The sequence below is a fragment of the Coturnix japonica genome, chromosome 1, assembly GCF_001577835.2.
Source record: "Coturnix japonica isolate 7356 chromosome 1, Coturnix japonica 2.1, whole genome shotgun sequence".
NCBI classification, from domain to species: domain Eukaryota; kingdom Metazoa; phylum Chordata; class Aves; order Galliformes; family Phasianidae; genus Coturnix; species Coturnix japonica.
Genome location: NC_029516.1, coordinates 82517501 through 82541849, shown reverse-complemented (window position 1 = coordinate 82541849; position 24349 = coordinate 82517501). Strand labels below are relative to the sequence as shown.

Sequence of the window (24349 nt, the reverse complement as noted above, 5' to 3'; positions counted from 1 at the left end):
AAGAATCTCCCCATGCATTAGTTAAGAACTCTAAATGACAGAGCAAGGCTAGGACATGACTGCAGGCGCAAGAGAAAACGGAATATTACTTTCCTCATACAGACAGATTCCTAGACGATGCTATAAATAAGAGAGAACACAAGCTGTGTTTTCACCTGAAGTTAGCCCCTCCACCAAGAGGCTTAGTAACCAAAAGTACTTGCAGACATCTTAAGAAAACCTAATGCTTAGCTTTCCCATGGGAAGGGGGGAGGGGACTTTATGTGCCATCACTACTACTGTAATTCCCAATTTTGGATTTTACCCTTAGGAGAATTCAACGGGAAAAAGAAACAACAAACACAATGCTTATAAGCAACTGAAGTTCAATGTTATTAGAAGTATGTCTATAACCAATACCAAAAACAAACTTAGAGCACACCTCAATCTTCAGAAATACCTTTCACTTGGACCTCAGCATCATAATTTCCCTGAACGGTGGCATCAGTGCTGGGCGTGGAGCATTTGTATATCCCTTGGTCAGCTGGCTGCATGTTTCTAATCACGAGTTCCACAGCATCGTTGCTGCTCCGTCTCAGTTTGATATCCCCGCGGCCCACACGTTTTTGGTACTCCTCAGAGGTGAATGTAGAATCCCAGGTACTCACTATCCTCAAGAAGTCAGTCCCCCGGGAGAACTCCCAGTCAAAGTTCTGTTCACTGGGTCCATCATAGTCACTAACGCTGCAAGGGATCACCACCTCTGTGCCAATGACTCGAATAAGAGGGCCTTTTGGCACCCTCACAATACGTCCTCTGCAGAAAGCTACATTGGAGTATAAGGAGAGAGAAAGCAGACAGTTAACAAAAGAATCACCAGGTTAGGCTTCGATAAAAAAATAGTGTGATACAGAATAAGGTTGGGCACACTCCTCAGAAAGCTAAAACTACTAAGAGCAATCTTTCCTATTAATATTTAATCTCATTGGAACAGTAGTCCTAAAAACAACATTTTTAGTATAGGCAATCTTTATTTCACTGCTAATTTCATAAGGAATGATTAATTTGAACAGACAGTACTTGAATGGACTTCTGTAAGCATGCTTGTTACCAACACACACTTGCTCTTTGGTGGAAGTCTCAGAATATGGGAGCAGGAAACAGAGCACATGAAAACATGGGGCTCAGCTTGTGCCCATTTAACTAGACAGGGGCTGTCTAAATGGACAGGAGAGCAATGGCGGTGCTCTGCAGTGGGATGGGCAAGGCAATGCGTTATGCCTCAGGCAAAAGTGTGAACCGCTTAAATTAGCCAGAGGTCCTGGCAAAGATATGGAAGGAGACTATTCCAGTCTGTTTGGCAATGTAGCTCAAACGATAACCCCAGCAGCTGGGCATAGATTATGGCGGCTTCTCACTTCCCCAAAGAGCAAATAGCTTTGATTCGTAGTTCCAGCCATGGAAATTTTTTCAGCAAAAAAGAGATACTACCTAACCCCAATCTCCAAAGAGGAGCAGCAAAATTCTTACAACATCCCACTAGCTCCATATCCACAGCTAAATGTTTTAGCACTATAGCAAAACAGAAGCCAGAACACTGATCTTACTAAAACCAAGTAGACTGTCATAGCGATATCAAAAACAATTGGACCACTAGGTTGATCTGGGATACGAGTCAGGCAAAATCAAGTTCAAACAAACAGCCCACACACATGTGAAGTCCAGTAACTCACAACTGCTCCAGTTCACCATCCACATTGGGAAAGCCACCAGCTAGCAACATGAACATTGATATATGCGACGAGCCTTCCCTTCATATCTCTTGCTGTATTCGGTACCTCAAGACTGTACTCCAGAGTGGCTCTGAGCCACCATGCCAGAAGGAATCCCAGTTTAGGCAAAATAATCACTCTCACAGAGAGAAGCCATCCCCAAGGAAATCTGCCATAAAGAGCAGCATTGGGAGGGATGTGTTCAAGAATCAAGATCATCTGTGGGTATTTAAGAACAACATGAGCAGCTGTACACACTGAGTAAAATTACCAGATAAAGAGCAGACTCTGGTCCCCAGTTACAGTTCAGCAAACAGTTGAACCAAGGACTGACGTTGTCTTTACCTCTGCAGCTGATAAGGACAGGTAACTCCCAGCACATTCTTTGCTTTGCAGGCTGTTCATATGTACAGGCTCACTCCTGTAAGTTCACCTTCCTGATTGCTGTAGTGTTCTATAGTCAGCAAACTACATACTCTTTCATTACACAAACATACCCAGTTTGTATTAAAAGCAGATCTTTTAACTCACTTCTACCCTTCCCAAAACAACTGTTATGCACCTGATCAAGTGATGGACTAGTCTTAATAGGGAAGCTGGAGGCTCCAGTCACTGTATTTCTCACCAGGTCTTACATTCTAGCTCCATTCAGTCCTTCAGCTTGTCTGTTTACAGAAAGCAGGAACAACAGGTAAGCTTTCAAGCACTGCCTGACAGCCAAAGTAGCTCGGAAGAGAACAGTGCAAGAAGTCAGCTCAGGATCCTGACCGAGGGCATTGCTCTTAAGCACTGTCTTCTCCCTAGAAAATACTCTCTGGTGACACTAAAACAAACAGACACCACTGTTCTGTATGTGCCTTCAGCTGCAGACCCACTTACTGTGCACTGCACTAATCCAATCTAGAGGTGACAAAAGCACAGCTAATGCGGCAAGGGCAACACATTTGTCTTTGAGATTAGCACAGACAGCTCTGTTTCTCTTCCTTCCAAGTTCACTAAAGACTCTTTGACATTAAATGAAGGTAGGGGTGATTAGCATCTTTCTAAGAGGAGGCAAACACAAGGGAAAGATAGAGGCACAGGGACTTGTGAAGCAGAAGCACAGAGACAGCATCACAAGCTAAGAGGATATGAACTTAAAGCAGAGCAGCTGCTGTGCTCTGAGTGCCTACAGGTAAGGAGTAGCATGCACAAGACAGATACTCCAGAGATGAGCTGCCATTTGAGGTGACTCAGGAGGCTCAGGATCTAGCAAGCTGTGAATCCAGGGCTCTGCTTTTTGTCCTGCAGCAATCAACAGGAAAGCGTCCCTAGCTGCTAAACAAGTGTTATGTTCTTCACCGTGCATTGGAGATTAACATTTCATGGAAGTGCAGCAGAAGGCACTGAGCTACAGACACCAACCTTGGCTCTATTTTGCTCTGGCAGATAAACGGGAGCTTTTACAGATAATTTGCTCTGCCCCATGTTAGAATGACAAGCCCCCACCTCTGTCTTCCCAGAGCAAAGTTCAGCTCTTCTGAAATCTTCTCATGAGATCTTCACACTCTGTAAATTCATTGGGTACATTTATTTTCCATGACACCTAATATACTTCAATGTTAATATAAGGTGACATGTTCTTAATGAATTCATTTGAATACCACTTAACTGTAGAAACAGATGGAGCAGGACAGAAAAGTGTATACATTAGTGACAAAACCCAGCAGAACACAAACAATTTAGTATGGTGGTCTTTACGATACTGAAAAAAAGAGACACATATTTAGCAGGAGCTCAGTAACTGGCTGGATATCATAGACTACAATTGTGGACATCCAATCTGAGTACAAGATTAACTGCTTAAATGCCAAAGTATTTTTATGGTTACCAGATCACTGGATGAAATAGCAAGGAGCTACTTTCCAAAACAAAAGGTAAACTATTTTTCAAGATACAATAATGAACTGGGGAATGACATATCAATAACATAGAAGCAAGACATAGCCGATGCAGTTTTAAGCTAGTGTTTGTTGTTTACCATCATTGAATGAAGTACTTATCTCATTCACCAAGATGCAACACCTCATTACTGTCACTACATGAAACCCTTTCAAAGAAGAGAGGTATGGAAAGTTTTTAGGATAGCCAAGAAAACAAAGCAGCAAAATCACCTACAGAACAACTGTTCTGTTCAAACTTTCAGTAAGTGTCAGCTCCTCAGGAAAAGAGCTGGTGGGGCTTTTCTCCTACATTAGGGACATTATCGTTGATAAAGAAAGTCTCCTAGGAGCCTCATCATCACACCGATTATGTATCTTCATATCATTTACGAAAGAACATGACAAGTAGTAATCCGTGGAGTTGCTCACAAGACTGGGATGGTATTCTTACTGCAAAGAACACAATTCTGCTTCAGTGCTTTCTTATACAAGGTGCTGCCTCCAGCCCACACTAGACAGCTCTGCCTAATAAGAAACCTTGTTCTCTTGGCAGCCCAGAGAAGGAGGTCGACTTTCTACATCCACCTTCCAAAGGAAAATGCAATGTGACATGCAGTAGGAAGCCAATTAAAGCCAAAAAAGTAAGAGCTGAAGACTCAGTAAATTGGCTCAGACTGAGAACTCGAGTCTCACATAGTCCAGTTCCTCAACCAATGCAGTCACAAGAGATGTAACGATAACATCGCTGATGCCTTTCATCCCAAAGGCATCTCAGAAGAGTTTTCCAAACAAAAGGTTGTTTCATTTGCCAACTGAATATTACCATATCTTGGGAGGAAATATAGCAACCCTTTCAAATTCACAGCAGTTTATGACAGGACGAAATGCAGCAGGCAACTCTGCAAATGGTGGTAATGATTTTTCCTCTGGGAATCCTCCATATATTTTCCACCTAGGTACCACTTTGCTGCAGCCCTGTCTAAAGGAGGCAGTTGAACATGGACAACCCTTCTTGTGCCATTCTGGAGACTGAGCGATGGATTTCCTACCATGAATAGCTGCAGCTTCCGCATCCCAGTTCCAAGCAAAATCTCCTACTGCTGTACCACACTGCTTAACTATGGCATTTGTGAAGTCACCTTCCAGAACGGAAGGAAAAAAATACACACACACATATATATATATATTTTTTTTTTTGCATTGTTTTTTTCCTACCCCAGAGACATGTCCACACAAATCCTCTTCCTCTGTTCTGAGTAAAGCTGCTCAGGCCCCCAGCATGAGGCACTCAGCAATGTTTCCTAGCAAGCAGCCAGGTACAGGACAGGCAGCAAGCTGTGCTTCTCCAGGGAAGGAAAACCAAGGAATACAAGCAGGAGAGACTATAGTCCTTATCACCAATCTCCCCCTTCTCTCCTTGCCTTCCCTCCCAGGTTTAAGTATCATCAGGCAGCTCCACATCAAGAATGCCATATGTGACTAGCTAGGAGAAAGAAAGAAAGAAGGAAATACAAATGACTACATTTACAATGTCTGAACACCTTTCAATGCTGTTAACATAATATATATGTACTTAAACATATAACATGTTTTTCATAGAAGTTGCATATTCACATAGACAGTATGATGCTTTGAGATTACCCCCATGCACACATTTTTCAATGCCATCAACTAAATCTTCTATCCTACGTTGTTTATGTAGAAGAGAAAAATACAGAGAGAGATCAAGGAGAATACAAGAAATAACTTTTTTTTTTAAGCTAGCAGAAAATTCAGCTAACTACTGAAATTTCGTTACTGGTCTTAGAAATAAATGAGATCTCTTACCATCCCTGCATAATGTACACCAACATCACACTCTTCTTTCCAGTGCAAAGCGACGCACAGTACGGGCTGGGATGTATACTAGATACAGTGGTAGGCTCTTGTTCTCTTGCTACTCCTTCCACATTACAAAATTGAGATCATCCTAATCAGCAGACACAACCTGTCCCTTACAACCAAACAGCCTGCACTGGGGATGAACAAAGGGCTCCTGTAAGAGAGACCAATTGTATCCCTGCTGTCTGAGCCATAATCACTGTACTAGGCTACTCAAAGCAGACAGAGCTCTGCACCTTGCAGTGCTGTTACACCTCCCTGATTGCAATACTCTCTACCTAAAAAGGGATGGGTAGACTTCTATGGCTTGAAAGATCTGCAGAGCATCATCTGAACGTACCAGAGAAGAGCGAATGAAAGAGTTCATGAGAGAGACATTTACACTGTTCTTTCCCAGGCGGCTGGGATTCTTTTTTTAGATAATGGAGAGCTCTTATCAAAAGGAATTAGCCTGGGTGTAATTGCTTAAAACCCATTATCTCTATCAGGATGAAGAAACGCATACTGCATCTTAAGTGAAGCCTCAGAAACACTATCAGACTGCAAGGCTGCCGAATTGCTCTGATCTCCATGGCATCTGAGAGATCTCAGAAAAGCCACATCTCCAGCACTGGGTGAAAAAGCGAATACCTTCACAGCTGGGCTCCATCTCTATCTCTACCACATGGATTAAGATTCACAGGAAAGGATTAAAGTAACATCTCCTGCAGCACAGTAATGACCTGCTGTTTTTTTCCATTCACCCCACCTTTCCCCCAAGAAAAGTGATTTCAAATGCACCTAAACGAACCTCAAGGCTTTCACTGAGACACAGTTCCCAGTTACCCTGTGGTGCAACACTCCACATCCAAAAGTCCTTCTGCACAGCTGCATTAAATGTTTGCTGCCTTATTTGGCTAGTTACCTAGGCTCTGTCTGTCAACAATGGAGAGGAGCGCTTCAGTAAACTTTCTGTCTATAGTCAGAGTCTATGGAGACAGCCAACTGAGCTCAACAGATAAAAGAAAACAAAAACAGATCTTCCATGTCCCCCTACCTTCTTATTTTTTACTCCTTTCTTAATACACTCCAGATATACAAAACACACCATCACAGTGGGCCAGATGAGCATTCAGTGAATGAGGCCTGACTTTTCTGCCCAGCCTGAGTGTCAGCATGATGGTCCTCTGGGTAAACACAAAGTAATTGGCAAGTCAAGATCCGAAAAGAGAAGTCAAAAGGCGTTATCTAAAAAGTCAAAAAGTCAGAAGCAGTAAGAAAACAGTACTCCACCATATAAAATACACTAAATCTACTATCTGCACTGGTCAAAGAGATCTACTTTAGAAAATCTTAACTGAATCGCAAGAGGAAAAGCCTCCTTCCTCTGCCCTGTCTCCGGTACAGTGAGTGCCTCTCTTGACAGTGCTTCTTTGGATGATCTCATGGTTATCAAGAATAAAGCATCTTACCCTTCTTCCGCTCCTCCCTTTTGAAGGCCAACGGAGGGGCATCTCGTTCATTCAAGCAAACAACCCACTCAATTCTCTGTTTGTCAAAATAACCTACAGGAATTTTCCTTAAGTGCTTCTGCAACTACTGCTACAACATAAGTAAAAGGAACCATAACCTACATTAGAAACTGGAAAAGCAGAAAACAGGCTGCATGTGTGATACAACCACAGAATCATTAAGGTTCAAAAAGACCACTAAGATCACCCAGCTTGACTATCAACTCACCCCCACCTTGCCCACTAACCATGTCCCTCAGTGCCACATCTACATGGTTCTTGAACACCTCTTGAGTGGGCAGCCTGTGCCAGCACCCCACCACTCTTTCTGAGAAGAGACATTTCCTAACATTCAACCTGAACCTCCCCAATGCAACTACTCCTTGTCATGTCACTAATTCAACAGAGCTATCATTTGCTGCAGACAGCCCATATTTCAAACTGCAGTGCTGCTTCCCAGTCACAAGGATAAGTATGCTATGGGAATGCAGGAGATGAAGACATATCAACCTTTCCCAGCTATGTAAAGCAAAAGGCTGGGTTGATAAACTGAGCACACCAAGCGGGCAGAGAACTGTGGCACCACCAGTCCCAACAGAAACGCCTAACAGGCAGAGATAATACTGAAGACTGTGTTTTAAATTCTTCCGGATGTCAAACAACTGTATCACATATGATCTCTATTTCCTTTCCCTGCTGCTGACTGACAGTTAAAGATAAAAAGCTAAAGATAATGAAGCACTTTTGACAAGTCTCCAAAGTGCAGCTGGGAGCAAAGGGGGAATGAGAGGAAAAAAAGAAATGCAAGAGTCAACACGCTGCTTCTTCCTGTACCTCACCTGAAAGACCTGCCCCTGCTACTTCTGCCCTAACCTGCAAAAGAGCCCCATTTAGGCTACCTGGTGACAGCAGACCCACAAAGTGCAGAGACTCTGTAACTGGTATTTAAACTGCCACACCAGACAGGTGATTTTCTGCTGTTCTGCTTGAGAAGCAAATTGCGTTGCGAGAGGAGAGGTTCAATATGTTACCTTTTAAGAAAATAAGTTGACAAAGCAGTAAAAGCCACAAGTCAAAGCTGAAGAGCTGGCAGAGCTGGAAGCAAGGCTGCAAAAAATTTGCAGAAATGCCATTTCAAGAAATATCTCCATGTTTTCTTTTGTGGGGAAGAAAGTCATGGGAAAAAAAAAAAAAAAAGAATTCAAATTCAAAAGGATTGCATACATTTACCAATATTAAAGAAATCCTCAAACTGGAATATACTGAATTAACATTAATACTATTCTCCAACATCATTAACTTATCTGTTATCTTAGATCTTTCCCAGAGCAGTTGGAATCAAGCAGAGCAGCCTAAATCCATTTGCTCTATATTGTAATTTCCTTTGGGCAGAGAACAACCATCCTCTTTACTCTGTGTGGAATGTAGCACATCTCTGGTATTGAACTGAGCCTTCTTTGGATTTAATTGAGGAAACAATCAGTCTAGAATAAATGATCTCTAAATTTGCATTAAGTAAAATCACACTGAGCAGGAAAATCCAACACAAGACAAAAAAAATCTAAATCTAAGATAAGACCATGTTAAACTATAAAAGCTAATACATTTTTAAACCAGTATGATTTTAAACATAACATGGCACCTAGAAAAGATGGGAAAATTGTGGAACTAGGAAAATGTATTTATGTCAAAAGACTTTTTAAAAGATGCACATACTGTGTTCACGACCCAGTTGGAGGGGCCCTGGGCAACATAGACTATTATCAGATCTGGAGGTTAGTGGCCCTGCCTGTGGCAAGGGGGTTGGAACTCGATGATCCTTAGGGTCCCTTCCAACCCAAGCCATTCTATGATTCTATACATCTGTGAAACACATTGCTATATAATAATTCCACAAACTGTTCATGTTTAAAAGGGAAATCTTGGAACAATCCGGGCTCCCCTCTCCCCAAAACAATATTATTATCACCTCTTCTTTCCAGAGCAGTAGATACTGGTATTTAATGGTGTTAAGCAGGTCTTCTTTTTTTCAGTTATCTTTATTGCTAGGTAACATCCAAAACCATTAACCACGTTTTCAAATACAAGGAGTGCTAAATCCGGTATGAAGGCTTTTACTTTTCATTCATTAAAAACAAACAAAACAAACACCACAACAGCTTCTGTTTGTTTTACCTGCTCAAATTTGGTGTTCCTAGGCCACCTCAATTCAATCCCACACTTCATCTATATCAAATGAAATCCTCTCTAAAGACAAGTGAAGCCTAAAGGGGATTGGCGAAGGAATTAAAAAGAGCCACATGCATGCTTCAATAATTTAGACATGAGCCTTACCCTTTACTTTCCCAAAACCTCTAGCAGTGGATCATTTCAACTCTCAGAACACAGAGGCTAATTTCCCAGCAAGCATTCCACCACTGAGATAAGTCACCATGAAGACTTCAGTAAAACCAGCACCAGAGCAAAGCCTGATTGCAGGAGACAGCAGCCACCACTTGGAGCATCTCAGCACTCATGTCAAGTGGGTCTGGGATCCAGAAGGACAGCTTCACTCCCTTTGCATCTGCTGCTGTGAGAGATTACAGAAGGCAGTGAGTGACCAGTCAGCAAGGCTGCTGAAACTGCTGGCCATGGCAGCATATGGCGCAGGCCCACCCAAGCTCAGTGCTTGACAACTGATCTGCAGCCATAGGAGCCCATGGAGGGACGGATCTCAGTGTTTATTGAGTAATCCTCTTTAACCATAATTTAATTACCTAACGGTCCACCTTCGACATACATAATCTCCAAGCAAGAAGCCACATTAGAAATGCCAACAACAGATGCACACAGAACAGGTGTTACAGAATGGGAACAAGCGCCTGCGCCATGTCGGCACACACAGTCAAGAGCAGAAGTGTGGCTAGTGCCAGTGATTTGGATCTAGAAGGTACACCCAGACAGACTACCAACTAGAGCACATGCATGCAGCACAACAGGAGCTGTTAAAAATTGAAACCAGGAATGCCTGTGATCTAATTTGGTGTTCATTTCCCTGTATCATCATGTTTCTTCACATAAAGATGAGAACAGAAAGACCTGCACAGCTAGGTAAAGACATAAGCAAGTGCACAGGAAGCAGCTTCTATTCTGTCAGCTGGTAACCCCATAGCTCAGGAGCTCAGTTTATTCCTCACAGACACCTATACCCCCACCATGTCTATACTCTTGCCTGCAACCTGGAAAACAAGAGGGCAATGTCTTCCGGCCCCCCCCCCTCCCAAAACCCACAGATCCAATTAGCACTCAAAGCCAATTTCAGGTCATGCAGAGCAACACTGTTTAGTATGCTAATCTCTATAGAGCCTGCATGTTAGGAGCACAGATATTTTTCTCCTAGACAAGAAGGAGCTGTACGCATGCGTGTACAAGCAGAGCATGATTTAAGACACACCAGGGCTCTTCCTTCTTTAATATAAGGTTTACATAACTAATTCTGTAACTGAGAACAGGAGTGCAAGGTATTTACAATACTTGTTGTGCTTGAGCTTCTGTTATTTGGTAAGGGACCAACTATGAGAAACTCTCCTGCCCCAGAAAAGGCAGGAAAATAAAAAAGCAACCAAGAACAAGTTAAATCATCCCTGCCTCAGGAAGAGATACTTTTCATTACAGGATTATCTCCATCTTGCAAAGGAGAAGACTGTTGGTAGGGAGGGGGCAAGAGGAAGGAAGGGGTCTAGATAAGAAACATACAAGAGGTCAGGGACATAAAACAGCATCTAGACGATGCATGGGGACTCGGGTCAAGGTCTGTAAGAGGATCTGTGTAACCCCATACAAAACATTAAATAAAATTATCCCCAGATGGGTCTGCAGAACAGCTGGCTCTGAAACAGGCATGCCATAGTACTCCTCATTGTTTGAAAGAGACTTATTTATCAATGCAGGCAGTTCTGGAGACACCAGAAAAAACCCTCAAAAGCAACAACATTTAAATCAATCAGGTTCCTTGCATTAAGACTCCTGAAAATTGTGAATAAAGCATTTAGATAGTAGACAGAACACAAGACACCCTGTTTATTTACTTCAGTAACACCTGGGGGGTTGCAAGAAGGAAGGGGACAGACACTCTAGCAGGGTCTTTTGTGACAGAATAAGGCGAAATGGTTTCAAACTACAAGAAGGGAGAATTAGGCTTGATACAAATGAAAAGGTTTTTTTTCAGTAAGGGTGGTGAGGCACTGGACCAGGTTGCCCACAGAGGTCTTAGTCCCATTCCTGGAGACATCCAAGGTCAGACTAGACAGGGCTCTGAACACCTGACAGAGGTGTAGGCGTCTCTGTTCACTGCAGGGGAGCTGGGCTAGAGGGCCTTTACAGGTCCCTTCCAACTCAAACGATTCTGTGATTTAAAATACAGAAAAAGCTTATATCCCATCATCTACAAATTCACAAGACTAGCACTACTGTCTACTTTAGCAGCTAGTCTCAAAGGAGTAAAGATTGTAGGTAGAGGGTTGTTTCTGTTGAGGCCTCCAGAGCCACACTACAATGGGGGTTTGGGTTTGCCCCAGGCTGGGTTTGGTGCCATAGGCCAAAGACTGGAGGGCAACCGAAGCACAGCAGGTGTGCAGTGAGGAGATTCACCTCAGTATTCAATCCCAAACCCAAAGAAAATGGAAACAAAGATGTAGCCTGCACACTCCTCCCAAAGGATACTTAAAGGATTGTTCATGTCTAACTCCAGAATTTCAATGAGGAAATGGGAACTCTTCCCTAAGTCATAAATGTGAGTTAAGCCATCAACACATGTATGTCTTGGATATGAAAACCGCCCACTCTCTGCAGTGTTGCTTAACCCTGCCCAACAAATTCCACAGCCAAAAGCTTCCTAAAAGAGTGTGCAAGAGCTGAAAACTTGCCAGTAAACACTGTCTCCAAGAGTCTGAAGGCAAATCAGCTGTGTAATTACCTGCCTTTTCCTTGAATTCTACCTCTAGAAAGCTGTTCTTGACACAAAAGGAAATGGCACTGTACAAGGCTGCTGTTTACCTTACCTAGAGCAGACAAAATGAGGATACTTGCTGGGATGGGTGGACAGGTACAGGCATGTGGCAACACATGAAGGATTCCAAAAACCACAGTGAGCTGAACGACCTCATGCAAGACTCACACCTGGTGCAGCTCTGCTCCCAGTTATCCCCATAGTGGAGAAAAACAAAATCCTTTACACTTTTGTACCTGTCTTTTCTAGAGCAAGCAGGAAACAAACAAACAAAAAACCCACCTCACAACACTCCATTGTGGTGAGCAAAGTTCAAGAAATCAAAAGGCACAACTTTCCAAAAACCTCGAGTATTAACCTTAGGAGCCAAGTCTCCGTAACATTTCAAGCTCACCGCCTCAAGCCCTCCATCACCTCTGAAAACCTTGCCCTGCATTCAGTGCAGGTATTTTGTTATCTCCAGTAGCAGAACAGTAAAGCTCATCAATTCAGTGTCTGACTGAAGAAGCCAAGCAGTCACCTCTGGTAGCCCATCACAAACAGAAAGCCTTTTTTCCTCTTTATATTACAGGCCGGCAAGTTTCCGCTGCTCCTTTTTCAACTAAGTGGCAGCATTTGCAACACTATCTACTCTTTTCTTTACAATCAATACTGAATGGCCTCCCCTGTATACATAGTAACACACAGCACTACAGAATGTCACATACACTTAAGCTTAGTAAGAATTTCATGGTATCAGACATTCAAGAAACCCACACGCAGCCGTATAGCAGAGACTGCTTTGCAAAGTATTGCTTCTTGGAATCTTAGTGTTTGGCATTCAGCCATTAGCTACTAATTTTCAGATAAGCAAGCCTAAATACACATCTTCAAATGTTTCCTGTTACTCCACTTTTAAAAACGATATCTCAAAAGTATTTACTTTGCTGCTGTCGTTGGCATGCTGCATACAGGAAGGTCAACATCACAGATGATAAAAGAGAAAGGGAAAGTTAACACGCAGACAAAGATCAGTCAATACGCACCTTCACCCAGCACACTTCAGAAAATGAAACTTCAAGAGTTCAAATGCAATGCACACTGGTCAGCAGGCTTTGGGAGGAAAAGACTGAGGTTAAATGTGAGCATACCACCTCTAACTTAGGAGGTCTCTAAGCTACAGATGGTGGTGAAAGGATGGTCACAGTGTATGCTCACCCGTCCTCAGGCACCCAGCCCTGGCTGCTGACAGAGGTGTAACACAAGGCCAAATGGATGTTTGGCATCACACTGCTCCCTCTCCACCTTCAGGAGCGTGGAGGAGATATCCTTCTTTCCACTTCTTGCTCCTCAGGTGGTGAGGGAGGCAAGAAAAAGAATGGAAGGATACCAAATGTTCAAGTAACTCTTAAAATCAGAAAAGAAGGGAACCCTTGGGGGCACAACATAGGAGAGAAAGGCAGGTAGAGAACCAAACGCAATGTTAAAGCAGCAAGAAGAGGAAAACAATTTCCGAGAGAAGCCCAGAGGAAAACCACTTGTTTATTTTCTGTTCCAGCCTCCTCGCAGAGCTGTCCCAGGGTTACTCTGCTTATAAGACAACCTACATACAAAATAAAGAGCTGTTTATTTAGGTAAAACTTAAGATTTGTGAAATTATTCTCTAACTGACACTTATAATCAGCTTACACTGAAACAGACAGCAGATTGCACGCACCTTAGGCATCCTCACATTTGCTGTACTGGGACAAACAGACAGGACCCAGAGTAAATTTTACAACAGAAAAAAACAAACAAAAACATTCACAGCTAAACTTCACCCCACCAGAGAGCACGACAGCCATTTGCAGGGTGGTCCTGGATCAGTGCACACATACAGCATAAGAAGACAACAATGCAAGTTGCAAAGAACCACTGCATCAGCAACAGCACATTGCAGGCTAAATCTCACAAGTCTTACGCCAGCCACTGTACTAACACAAGGGAACTATTTTAGCATTGACTGAAAAGAAATGATGGCTGGTGCAAGTGCAGCAGCTGTCTAACAGCACACAGTACAGAGCACCACGTGAACAGAACGTGGAAAATACAACACCAATTTAGAAATTAGAAGGTGTTAAAATTCATCGGAAAAGCTGCAGGCTTGTCCACAGACACTAAAATTAGTAGTCCACGCTTTTTAACAGTGAGAAAAGGTTCTCATAGCATCTCCTAAGCATCTTTGAGATTTTAGTTTATTTTCACTGAAGTGCATCTCTCTGAACTGCCCCCTTTGCTCACAAATGGCACTCTGGTAACAGAGATGGACTCAGCACACACAGGGAGAGTTACTGTTCCCTTTTGATTAGGCTCAGAAAGCAACACCAAGAAACACTGCTGTCCAAAATGCAGAGCAAGTCCTGATCCTTTTCCATAACGTGCCCTGGAAGCCACAAGAGGTCAAGGAGAACTATTCACCCAGCCTTAGCATCAAGGACAGTATGAACCGATGTATCTTCCAGAATGTAAATGCAAAATGCTGACCTCTACATAAGAAAATCAGGAGAAAAACAGAAATGAGAGATCCAGCTGCACAACACCAGCCTATACCCAAGAGATGTGCTTTTGTCACTTAGGATGCTAGTAAACTGAGGTGAAAGCCTGTTCTCACAAGCATTAGCAAAATAGGATAAGCAAGAAATGACACTGAATGCTGCTTAACATCAGGAAACATCCTATAACAAAAGCCTGTTTGCTATTAGACAGCAATCACAATTATTACTGTTGTAGGAAAACAACAAAGTTCTTTGTAGGCACTCCTGCTGCTGGCTAAGAGCTGCACAGAAGGTAAAGCATTTACAGAGCACTACACTTAACCACACAACTTCCGCCTCACCTCACTCCCTGCCTCCCCACTAAATTTTTCAGAAATAAGAACAGGTTTTTAAGAGATTAATGATCTGAAGAGCATTTCCCAGGAGCTTCAGCCAGTTAAAACACACAACATCAAATTAAGACATTTCAAAGAATCCAAGCAGAAGAGCACCAGCCATAATGCATCGCAACAGCAGCCTATAAATGCCTTCACTGTTTGCAGTTTTATAGCCTAAGCCCTACAAAGAATCAAAATGTAGGACACAGAACACGCTCCTAGTTTGGGTTTTGCCTTCCCCCAGACAAAACACAGATTATTTCAAGATCTTTGACCCTTTCACAAGGAATAAATAAGCCTCGGACAAGAGATTGCTACAAAGTCTTGAAGTACAGAACAGATCTGTCCATCCCTACGCTGAAAGGAAGCTCTCTGCTTTAATCGTACACGGAGATCCACTTTACTAAAGAAAATAGGTGTTTTTTAAAAGAATCAGTTTAACACTTTTATAATTATCTTTCCTTGGCAGCTTTAAAGTATTCAGATTTTTGCCTGGCCTGTTCACATTCCTGTACTTTCATCTTTTAGCAGGTCAACACAAGAAACTCACTTCCTATCCATCATCTATAGATGCTTAGTACAATCACTAAGATCTCCCAGAATTCTCTGAGATCCTATTGAAAAAGAAAAAATCTCTCTACTGATGAAAAGAACCATCTTCATTAATCCGCCTGGCAGATGCATTCTTCCTTTCTGATCATTATGGGAGTTTACAATTCTAATAAAGCTGTACTCACATCACATTATTCAGATTACAAAATCTCTGGAAAAAGAAAGCTCTCGGGCACAGCTCTCTAAATCATCAAAAACACTTCTTATTCCTAGCTGATAAGCTCTTTAAGAAAGGTTATGTACATAGTTGACTGCTAGGGAAGAGTCACAGGCATGGCCAGGCAACCAATTACTGCTGGAAAAAAATCATCCTGTAAGCAGAACTCAACTGAAATAATAATCAGAACCCTATTTTCTATGTGGAAGATCCACACGTACACACATTTTAGTCCAAGCTCAGAGTGATACCCACCTCTACCTTCCATAAGCCAAGGCTCTAAGTTCTATGCAGAGGGCCTGAAACAAAAGCAGAGGTGAAAGCCACAGCCCTGAATGTCCATACTGAAAGTTGATAATAAATTTCGCATCACTGTTGCTGACTTTTTCAGCATTTATTTATCTTTGCAGAAATATGCCATGGCTGAATATTGTTGGAGTGCATATCGGAAATATCAAGGACAAGCTAAGACTATGGACCACTTTTGGAGTTACGGGAAACATCCTGCAGGGATGTTTCTGAATTGAGGCTCTTTAATTTCTGCTTGTGAAAGGAGTAAGCAGAAAGACTTCCTCAGCCTGATTTCACAAGCTTCTGCTAAGCCTGGGCATTGCTTAGTTCAATGCTTATCCACGTATTATCCTTAAACACCAGTAATAAAGAAACACAGAATCACTGAGGTTGGAAAAGACCTCCAAGATGACCTAGTCCAACTGTCAACCTACCACCAATATTTCCCCACTAAGCCACGTTCCTTGTTACCACATCGCTCTCCAACACCTCCAGGGATGGTGACTCCACCATCTCCCTGGGCAGCCCATTCCAGCATCTGACCACTCTTTTAGAGAAGAAATGCTTCCTAACATCCAATCTGAGCTTTCCCTGACACTACTTGAAGCCATTCCCCCTTGTCACTAGTTATATGGGAGAAAAGGCCAACCCCCACCTCACCACAACTTCCTCAAGCAGCTGTAGAGAGTGATAACAACTCCATATGCCTCCTCTTCTCCACACTGAACAATTCCAGCTCCCTCAGCCACTGCCCTCAGCCACTGTGCTCCAGACCCCTGACAGCTTTGTTGCCCTTTTCTGGACATGCTCCAGGGCTTTGATGATATTCTTGGAGTGAAGGGACAGAGGAAAGAAAACACTAATTGGTTCCACTTTGTTTCTATCTCAACATTAAAAAATAATAATAAACTTGAGAATTAAAAGATACTGAGTATGTGAAAAAAAATCATCTAGAAATGGACATTACTATTTTTCTTGTGACTATCACCATCAATTCAAAGAGCATTCTGCCAACTGTTTTATTTCAGAGCTTACTTGGTTTTAAACTCCAGTTTGGTTATTACTTGAGGCTTGTGACAGCTTCCACACAATGCATAATTCAGCACACATGCAGCAGAAATCATAATCAGAATTATTACTTCAAGTCACAGAACAACTGTATAATCCAGTAGCAGTACATTTATGTAACCACGGTGGTCTAAGGCAATATTCCTTAGAGTTTTTTTAGACCAACTGATCCACTGGAAGAGGTGCCATACCAGTCCTCATTGAGATAGAGATGCAGTGAGGAACCTCTGTACAGCTTCACTCTTCTGCAGAGCTAAACAACCCGGACAACCTGACAAAACCTTTGCCAGCATTCATACTTCTGACACTGCTGAGACGACTGTTTAGGCAGTAGTGGATTCAAACGGAGGAAAGGAAAGGCCAGCAAAAGATGACTTCATGTACAGAAATAGACATTCTGAAAGAGAGCAAGAGAAAGATTCCACTCTCCTAAAAGCGCCAACTGAATCCATCATCCGAGAAGCAGAATTCCCTCTAAATGAGTTCTATTCAAATTTCTCAGTGGCCATTCACCCCACTTTGTCTATTTCAACACATATAGCACACACATCATCTTTTCCAGTAAGAAGGAGAAAAGCTTTGGCCCAGGCAGGCCAGGTGAAAGATGCTTTCAGGCTCCTGAACCAGAGCTCCTGTAAGTTCCCACAAGTGCCCATATGTACAGTGACAATAATGAAAAGATGGTAGTTCTAAATACCCAAAAGGTTATTTACAGGAAAAACTCACCTGCATAGAAGCCTTCGGTCTACTGGGAACCGCTGAGGCAATCTCCACCGAGGTGCAGTCTCCAGAAGAAGCTGCCTTAGTGGTGGTCAGCCCTTAAATGAGGGCACAGCGGAATTACTCTCACCTGTGCTCCCACAGCTGACCCAACACTTGCCTCAGCTGATTAATCAAAGGTTCAGGCTGTGATTACCAATTTACACTGTACTACAATGAATGTAGGAACCTGCCCTCCCCAAAGGGTGCAACAGCTGAACAGAAGCAAAGGGAGCCATATTTGCTTCGTTTTGCACACCTTTAGAAAGCATGTGTTCACACCCAAGACATCCAACTTTAATTCAACAAAATACGTTGTAACAGTCACATCAAAATTGGCTCACACTCAGCAGGATTTACCTCCATGCAAAGGCATGTAAAAGAAACCATTTGTGGAGAGGTGCAGAGCAAAACAGTGATGTTAAATAGTAATAAGAAGCTCTCAAATAACTTCGAAGGCCAGTTCTTTGCTTACCCACTCAAACAGAACAGGTGAGAGCAGGACAAACTTCCTCTCAAGAGCCTCGACGTGCAAATGCCAGGCACAGTCAACACACATCTGGCTGTTTTGCATCAGAGATCAGGTACCAGGCTCATGCAGCCCTCATCAAAGAGCAAACTTGTTGACTACTGTGTTACCCAGGATATGCCTCTATTTCTCCCAGGACTCACTATGTACGTTCACTCAGAAGTGAAGCAAAAACAGTAATTCATTTCACATAAGCCCAGCAAGGCCAACCTGTAGGCCAGACTCATACCAGCATACTCAAAAGCAGAAAGTTCTACCTTCATACTACCAAACTCCCTGCAATTAGCTGTCTTCCACCACTCCTTTACAGCACAAGGTCTTATATCAGATATCTTTGTCCTCTGACAACACCCACAAGGTGTAAAGCCCAAAATTGTTTCATCATGTTATCCCAGTCAAGATGAGAGTTTGAAAGCTGAGTATGAAGAAATAATATCTAAACTACAACCAAGTCCTCTCAGCAAGCCTTCAATACCTTTAATACACACAGGTCCTAAGGTAGATCCAGCATGCCTCACTGCTAGGTCTTCTACAAGCACATATTCATACTTCCTCAGACCTAGGTAACCTTGCTGCCATATTTCCCCCTACCTCCCTCTCCCATACACCCAAGGTCAAAAAAAAACAAAACCAAAACCAACTTCCTGCCATTAGACCAAGTCAACAAAAAACATCACTGTGAAGTGGTAACAAAGCTTTCGTCACCACATCATTGAAAGAACCTACAGCCTGCGTCACCTCTTCTTACCTGCCAAAACCTCCAGATATCTTTCCACCCCAATGCACAACCTGCTCTTCCTCAAAGTACACCCTGTGACTCAGTGATTGATCATTTTCCTGGCAAACTGCTCCTCTGAACACATTTTAACCCAAGCACCAGGAATGGAAAGTCTCATGTTTGGGGCCTCCTCCGAAGAGGAAAGCTCAGTTTGCAATCCAACAACTGACTGTTCCTTCATGACAGCCACACAGCCAAAGTGCCACGCTGGATTGCAAGCAAGACCCTAGAACAAAAAGGCAATTGACCCCAAATGGTCACTCGTGCAACATTAATACTCATGCTGTACTTTGACCAAACCCATATATACAAAGTGACTTCTCACCCCAATGCACCAACATCAGGAGTGTGATGAAAGAGGAAAATATAGAAGGAAGAGAAGCCTGCAATTTACCTGATGGCATACACTAGTTTCAGGAATGCACTGTAAGGAGACTAGCCTCTTGTTCTAGATAAGAGCTGTTAATGCAAGGAAGTCTGGGTATGGAGATGCCTTATCCTGGCACATGCCTGGCACTAATCTATATGTTACCGCCCTCTGCATGAAGAGCAAAGTGTCTCTCAGCTTCCGGAAGGGAGAAAAATCTCTCTCTCTCTATATATATATATATATACTACCCAAAGGCCAACTGCTCACACTAAGGGGGTTAACAGAAAAATATTTCAAATGACCTTTAACAGTTCCTTAGCAAGTAGCTTTGGCTCATCTCAGTTGATCCCTATAGGTTTACCGGGAAGACAAAGTTTGGAACAGGCACGCTCTCTGTGCCCTCCAGTGCTGAGCAGGAGCAAAGATACAAGCTGAAGACTCATTTGTTCCGCTATTTTGGAAGGACAACCCCACCCAGCAACTCTATTAGCAGTGCTGCAGCCACTGCCATCAGCCCATCCCTTTCAGACTCCAAAGGCAGACACCACAATCAATTCAGACACCACAGCACGCCCTGCAGCCACACGCATCCCGCTTCAGTCCTTGTTTTAAACTCCGCAGGAGTCCACAATTAGATATTCCATTTACCTGCCGGAAAACTTCGCTCAGAAAACTCAGATATTTCAAGATTTATTTGCAGAGCTTCAAGAAACCTGTGGCTTCTATCTATTCTATGTGGCTAAGATTGTTCTCTGGCGATGGCTGCCCCAACCCCACCACCCCACATACACACACCTTTAACTCACTCTTCCATTTTAAACACGCTATTATTTTTCTCACTGGGGAGCACGACCTCCCCAAATGCTCCTTCCTCACATCACCTACCTCTGATTTCTAACAACAGCCACGATTTCGTGCCTACTGACTCCTGATATTTTCTCTTTCTCTCTCTCTTTTTTTTTTTTTTTAATAAAACCCTCTCAAGCCCAGGGTAGTGAGTCGTTTTGCAGCTATTGACAGGTGCCCATCAATACAGCTGCCTGCACCCAGAGCTTAGTCAATAGCTTTAATGTCAGTTCAACACTGCTTTAGGACAGAACCGTAGGGCTGAGGCTTACCTTGCCACCTCTCATCTCCAGATGATCAGAGTGATTTTTTTCCTCTGATAAGCTGTCATACTATTTACTCCTTCCCTGATGGAAGCCTGCTCCAGGCACTTCAGCTCTCTAAACCAAGATGTACATACTGCGTGCCTCGTCTAGAACCAGACTGCGAGATCAAAGGGAAACAAGGTTGATGCAACAGATTTATTACTCAAAATTAATTTAAATCTCCATATGAACTGAATATAAACAAGCATAAAGAGCCTTTCTGTACGTAGACTACATAGACACAAACTTCATCCATCTCCCAAAACACGGGATGCCACTGGGCTTTAGCAGGCTTCTGAAAACTGTAACACTTCCTTTGTTGCCCAGAGAAGCTGTGGTGCCCTATTGCTGCAGGCACTCAGGGCTGGGTTGGATGGGCCCTGGGCAACCTGAGCTGGTGGGGGGCAGCCCTGCCCACGGCAGGGGGTTGGGGCTGGGTGGGCTTTAAGGTCCCTTCCAACCCAAACCATCCTGTGATTTGGGTAAAGGTGGAGGTTGTAACATCAGGCTCACATTATGAGTAGTGCTCTGAAAGGACAAAATTTGTGTCTATGGCAGACAGAGGAAGACGTATCATCTGCCCCACTGTCCAGAATCCTAAGTAGGACTGGAGCATATAAAGATCAATTCCTTACTGTTTATTCGACCAGTTCCCACCAACAAATAATACCACCTAGGTATTACTAGCTGTATTCAGGCACAAACACATGCAAGTACTAATAAATCACACGTTACCGAGGAAAAAAAATAGTACTGAATCTTACATGGTTACTCACAAGTTATATGAATTCTGTATTTTGCTCTAGATTATTATAGTTGGTACCCTGAAAATTTAGGAAGTGTCCTATATTAGCTCAGCATCTGTTTCATATTTAGAAGCTATTCTTTGCAAACACAGGGGTCATGCTGCTTTTAAAGAGGCTACTGCCAATTCTCTTTTGCAGTGCAGATTTAATAGCAGATTCCACTGCCACAGGACTCACTGTGTAATAATGAAGGGTAGTGTGTCAATAGATGAAACTGAACACATCAATAAGAAGCTGGCAGAGGTCCCTATGGATGCCTCTCTTGCAACAATCATTTTAATGCGCGTAGGAGAACAATGCTGTTAGAGCTGCTCAAAGATTCCCCACAGCCACGTTGCATCAAAGCCTGAAATACAATGCTAAATTCCCTGCAGTTGGAGCTAACAGTGGAACATGCACATGAAACAAAGTCCTTTACACTGGCAATTATTCTTCTGAAGGCTGACAAACCTAAGCAGAACGAGTTTTTGTCAGGACCAGCCTCTTGCCAGCCAACACCACCCCAGTCATAGTCCCACCAAACTCCTTTGAATGGCTACCGATATAGCAAGAGCCGCTCTGAAAGCATGAAAACATGCAAACTGCGGGCACGAAGCAAACGTGAAGCTAAACCACATCTTTAGGGAAGTCAGCAGAAAGGCGAGCCCGGGCAGATCAAGCTTATTAAACAGGAAGGGTAGGGTAAGTCCTCCAGCTTTTGGGGAGCAGCAGCAGGAGATATTTTACAGCCAGAGCGAAGCGAAGGACAATGGGGGACACCTGGAGAACAGCTGAAGCCACAGAACAGGAGTTACAAACTGCACATAAAGTTTACATTGATTTTTCAGAAAGCCACATATAAGAAAGATGATACACACTTTGTCTGCTGAAGCAGCAGGCTCTTACCAGCAGATACAATCAGCGATGCGCACAGACAAGCGCGCTGTTTCAATACTGGCCAATTTGGAGAAGGCAAAAACAAAGAAACACAAAAACCCAACAACAAAAACAATCCACTTCTCTACACATTTACTCAACTCTGAAATTGGAATTAAAAGGCAGCTTCTACCTCCCTGCTCCTAATTCCTGCCATAATCTTTTGACACCTTGAAAGCAACCACAGCGTGCTTTCTCCAGGGACAGGAGACTAATCCCCTACAGAGCTTTTAGAAATGGATGCTTTTCCAAGTCTTCTAATGTGGCCAAATTTGGGCATTTTGTACAAGAACAGCAAAAGCCACGTTCTCAATGCAGAGTTAACTCCAGCCAAATTTCCAGCCCTTGCTCGAAAGCACGGAGGTGCTACAACTTCTCGGCTTAGCAGCTGAAATGTTATTATTTGTTGGAGACCAGGGAGGGAGAATTGGCCAGGAAAAAAAAAACAAAAAGCCAACCGGCTTCTTCCTGCCTTCCCCATTTCCAAAGAGGAAAGATTGGAAACAATTGAGCTATTTTTTTTAGTTCATTTGTTTGTCTTCTAGGGGAGAGAAAAAGAAAAGAAGAGGAAAAAAGAAAGAGGTCAGCCTAGGGTAGACACTCAGCCCTGAAGGCTTGCAGGATAATAAACCATTTCAGAGATGTCCCTCATAACACAAAGTACCAAGCACACATACTACAGGCATTGCTGGCAGCCCTGCCTATCAGCAGCTGTGACAGCTTGCCTGTGAGCTCCAGTCTTTAATTAGTTCTCATTCCTGAAGTTCACAAGTCAATTAATTCCAAAAACCATCTTCAGATCCCTTTTTTAAAGGAGTAAAACATTGTCCAGGATTCGGTGTCTTAATAACTTACTTATTCTTCCCATAGCTCAGCTAACAATTCAGTTCTTTTACAGCATCCATGCAAATGCCATCTGGCCATAGAGATTATCACAAATTAGCTATTTCAGCTTATTTCAGCTCTTCTTTGTATTTCTGCAGCACTATTTTGCCACATCTGCATACAGACAAAACAGTTCTCTGGGCTTCTCCTGCAGCTTGACTCACCTACTGTAAGAGGCAGAAGCCCTACTGCGACAAGATTCAAGCAGCACCAGGGCAAACTTACTGGCTCTCCTGTACAACTGTAAAACATTAGAAGACTCAAGCAAGGTGCTTAGCAACACCGGTTCCTCACAGCAGCAGGTACCAACATCAAAACACACCTGTTTATGTGACAGACCTTTCTTCTTCAGTTCAGCATGGGGGTACTTAATCCAAGGGATGGAATACTTCCCTTAGAGAGGCTGAGGGAGCTGGGGCTGTTCAGCCTTGAGAAGGCTCTGGGGAGACCTGACAGCCTTTCAGTGCCTACAGGGGAGCTGTAAGAAGGCACAAGACAGGCTGTTTTAGCAGGGTCTGTGGTGATAGGACAAGGGGAAAATGGTTTCAAACTAAAAGAGGAGGGATTTAGACTGGGACTGAAGGAAAAGCTTTTTTCTCTAAGGGTGGTGAGGTAGTGGAACAGGTTGCCCAGAGAAATGGTTGACGTTCTTTACCTGGATACAACCAAGGTCAGGCTGCATGGTGCATTGAACACCTGATGGAGCTGAAGGTGTTCCTGTTCACTGCAGGAGGGTTAAACTAGATGGCCTTTAAGGATCCAACTCAAACCCTTCTGTGATTCTATGATTCTTCAGGTTGGGAACAAAGGTCATGCAGGAAACGGCTCATTATTCCAGGGCAGACTGTAATGCAGTACCTCTAGACACTGCTACTTTAGTGATATCTAGACAACAGGCTTTATCACTTACTACCACTTACCTTCTAAGAAAGCAGGACCCCCAGCAAGGTCCAGGAGCTTACTACAGTATCTCCAGGAAAAGTCAAAAGCAAAGCATTAAAAAGATCCATTGCCACTATGGCAGATATCCACACTTCATAGTCTATCTAATGTCCTTTCTTCCAGACTTAGAGACCTTGACTGACACTGGCATAACCCCTACTTTAC

The 24349-nt window shown here is 43.1% G+C and overlaps 1 protein-coding gene across 2 annotated transcripts in view; it reads right to left on the bottom strand.

Moving 5' to 3' along the window:
* PTGFRN (prostaglandin F2 receptor inhibitor) overlaps positions 1-24349 on the bottom strand; it is a 64584-nt gene that overhangs the window by 37287 nt on the left and 2948 nt on the right. For both annotated transcript variants that reach the window (XM_015879534.2, XM_015879527.2), the window contains exon 2: positions 440-805. In XM_015879534.2, the coding sequence (XP_015735020.1) occupies positions 440-805 (366 nt within the window). The remainder of the gene's footprint in view (positions 1-439; positions 806-24349) is intronic.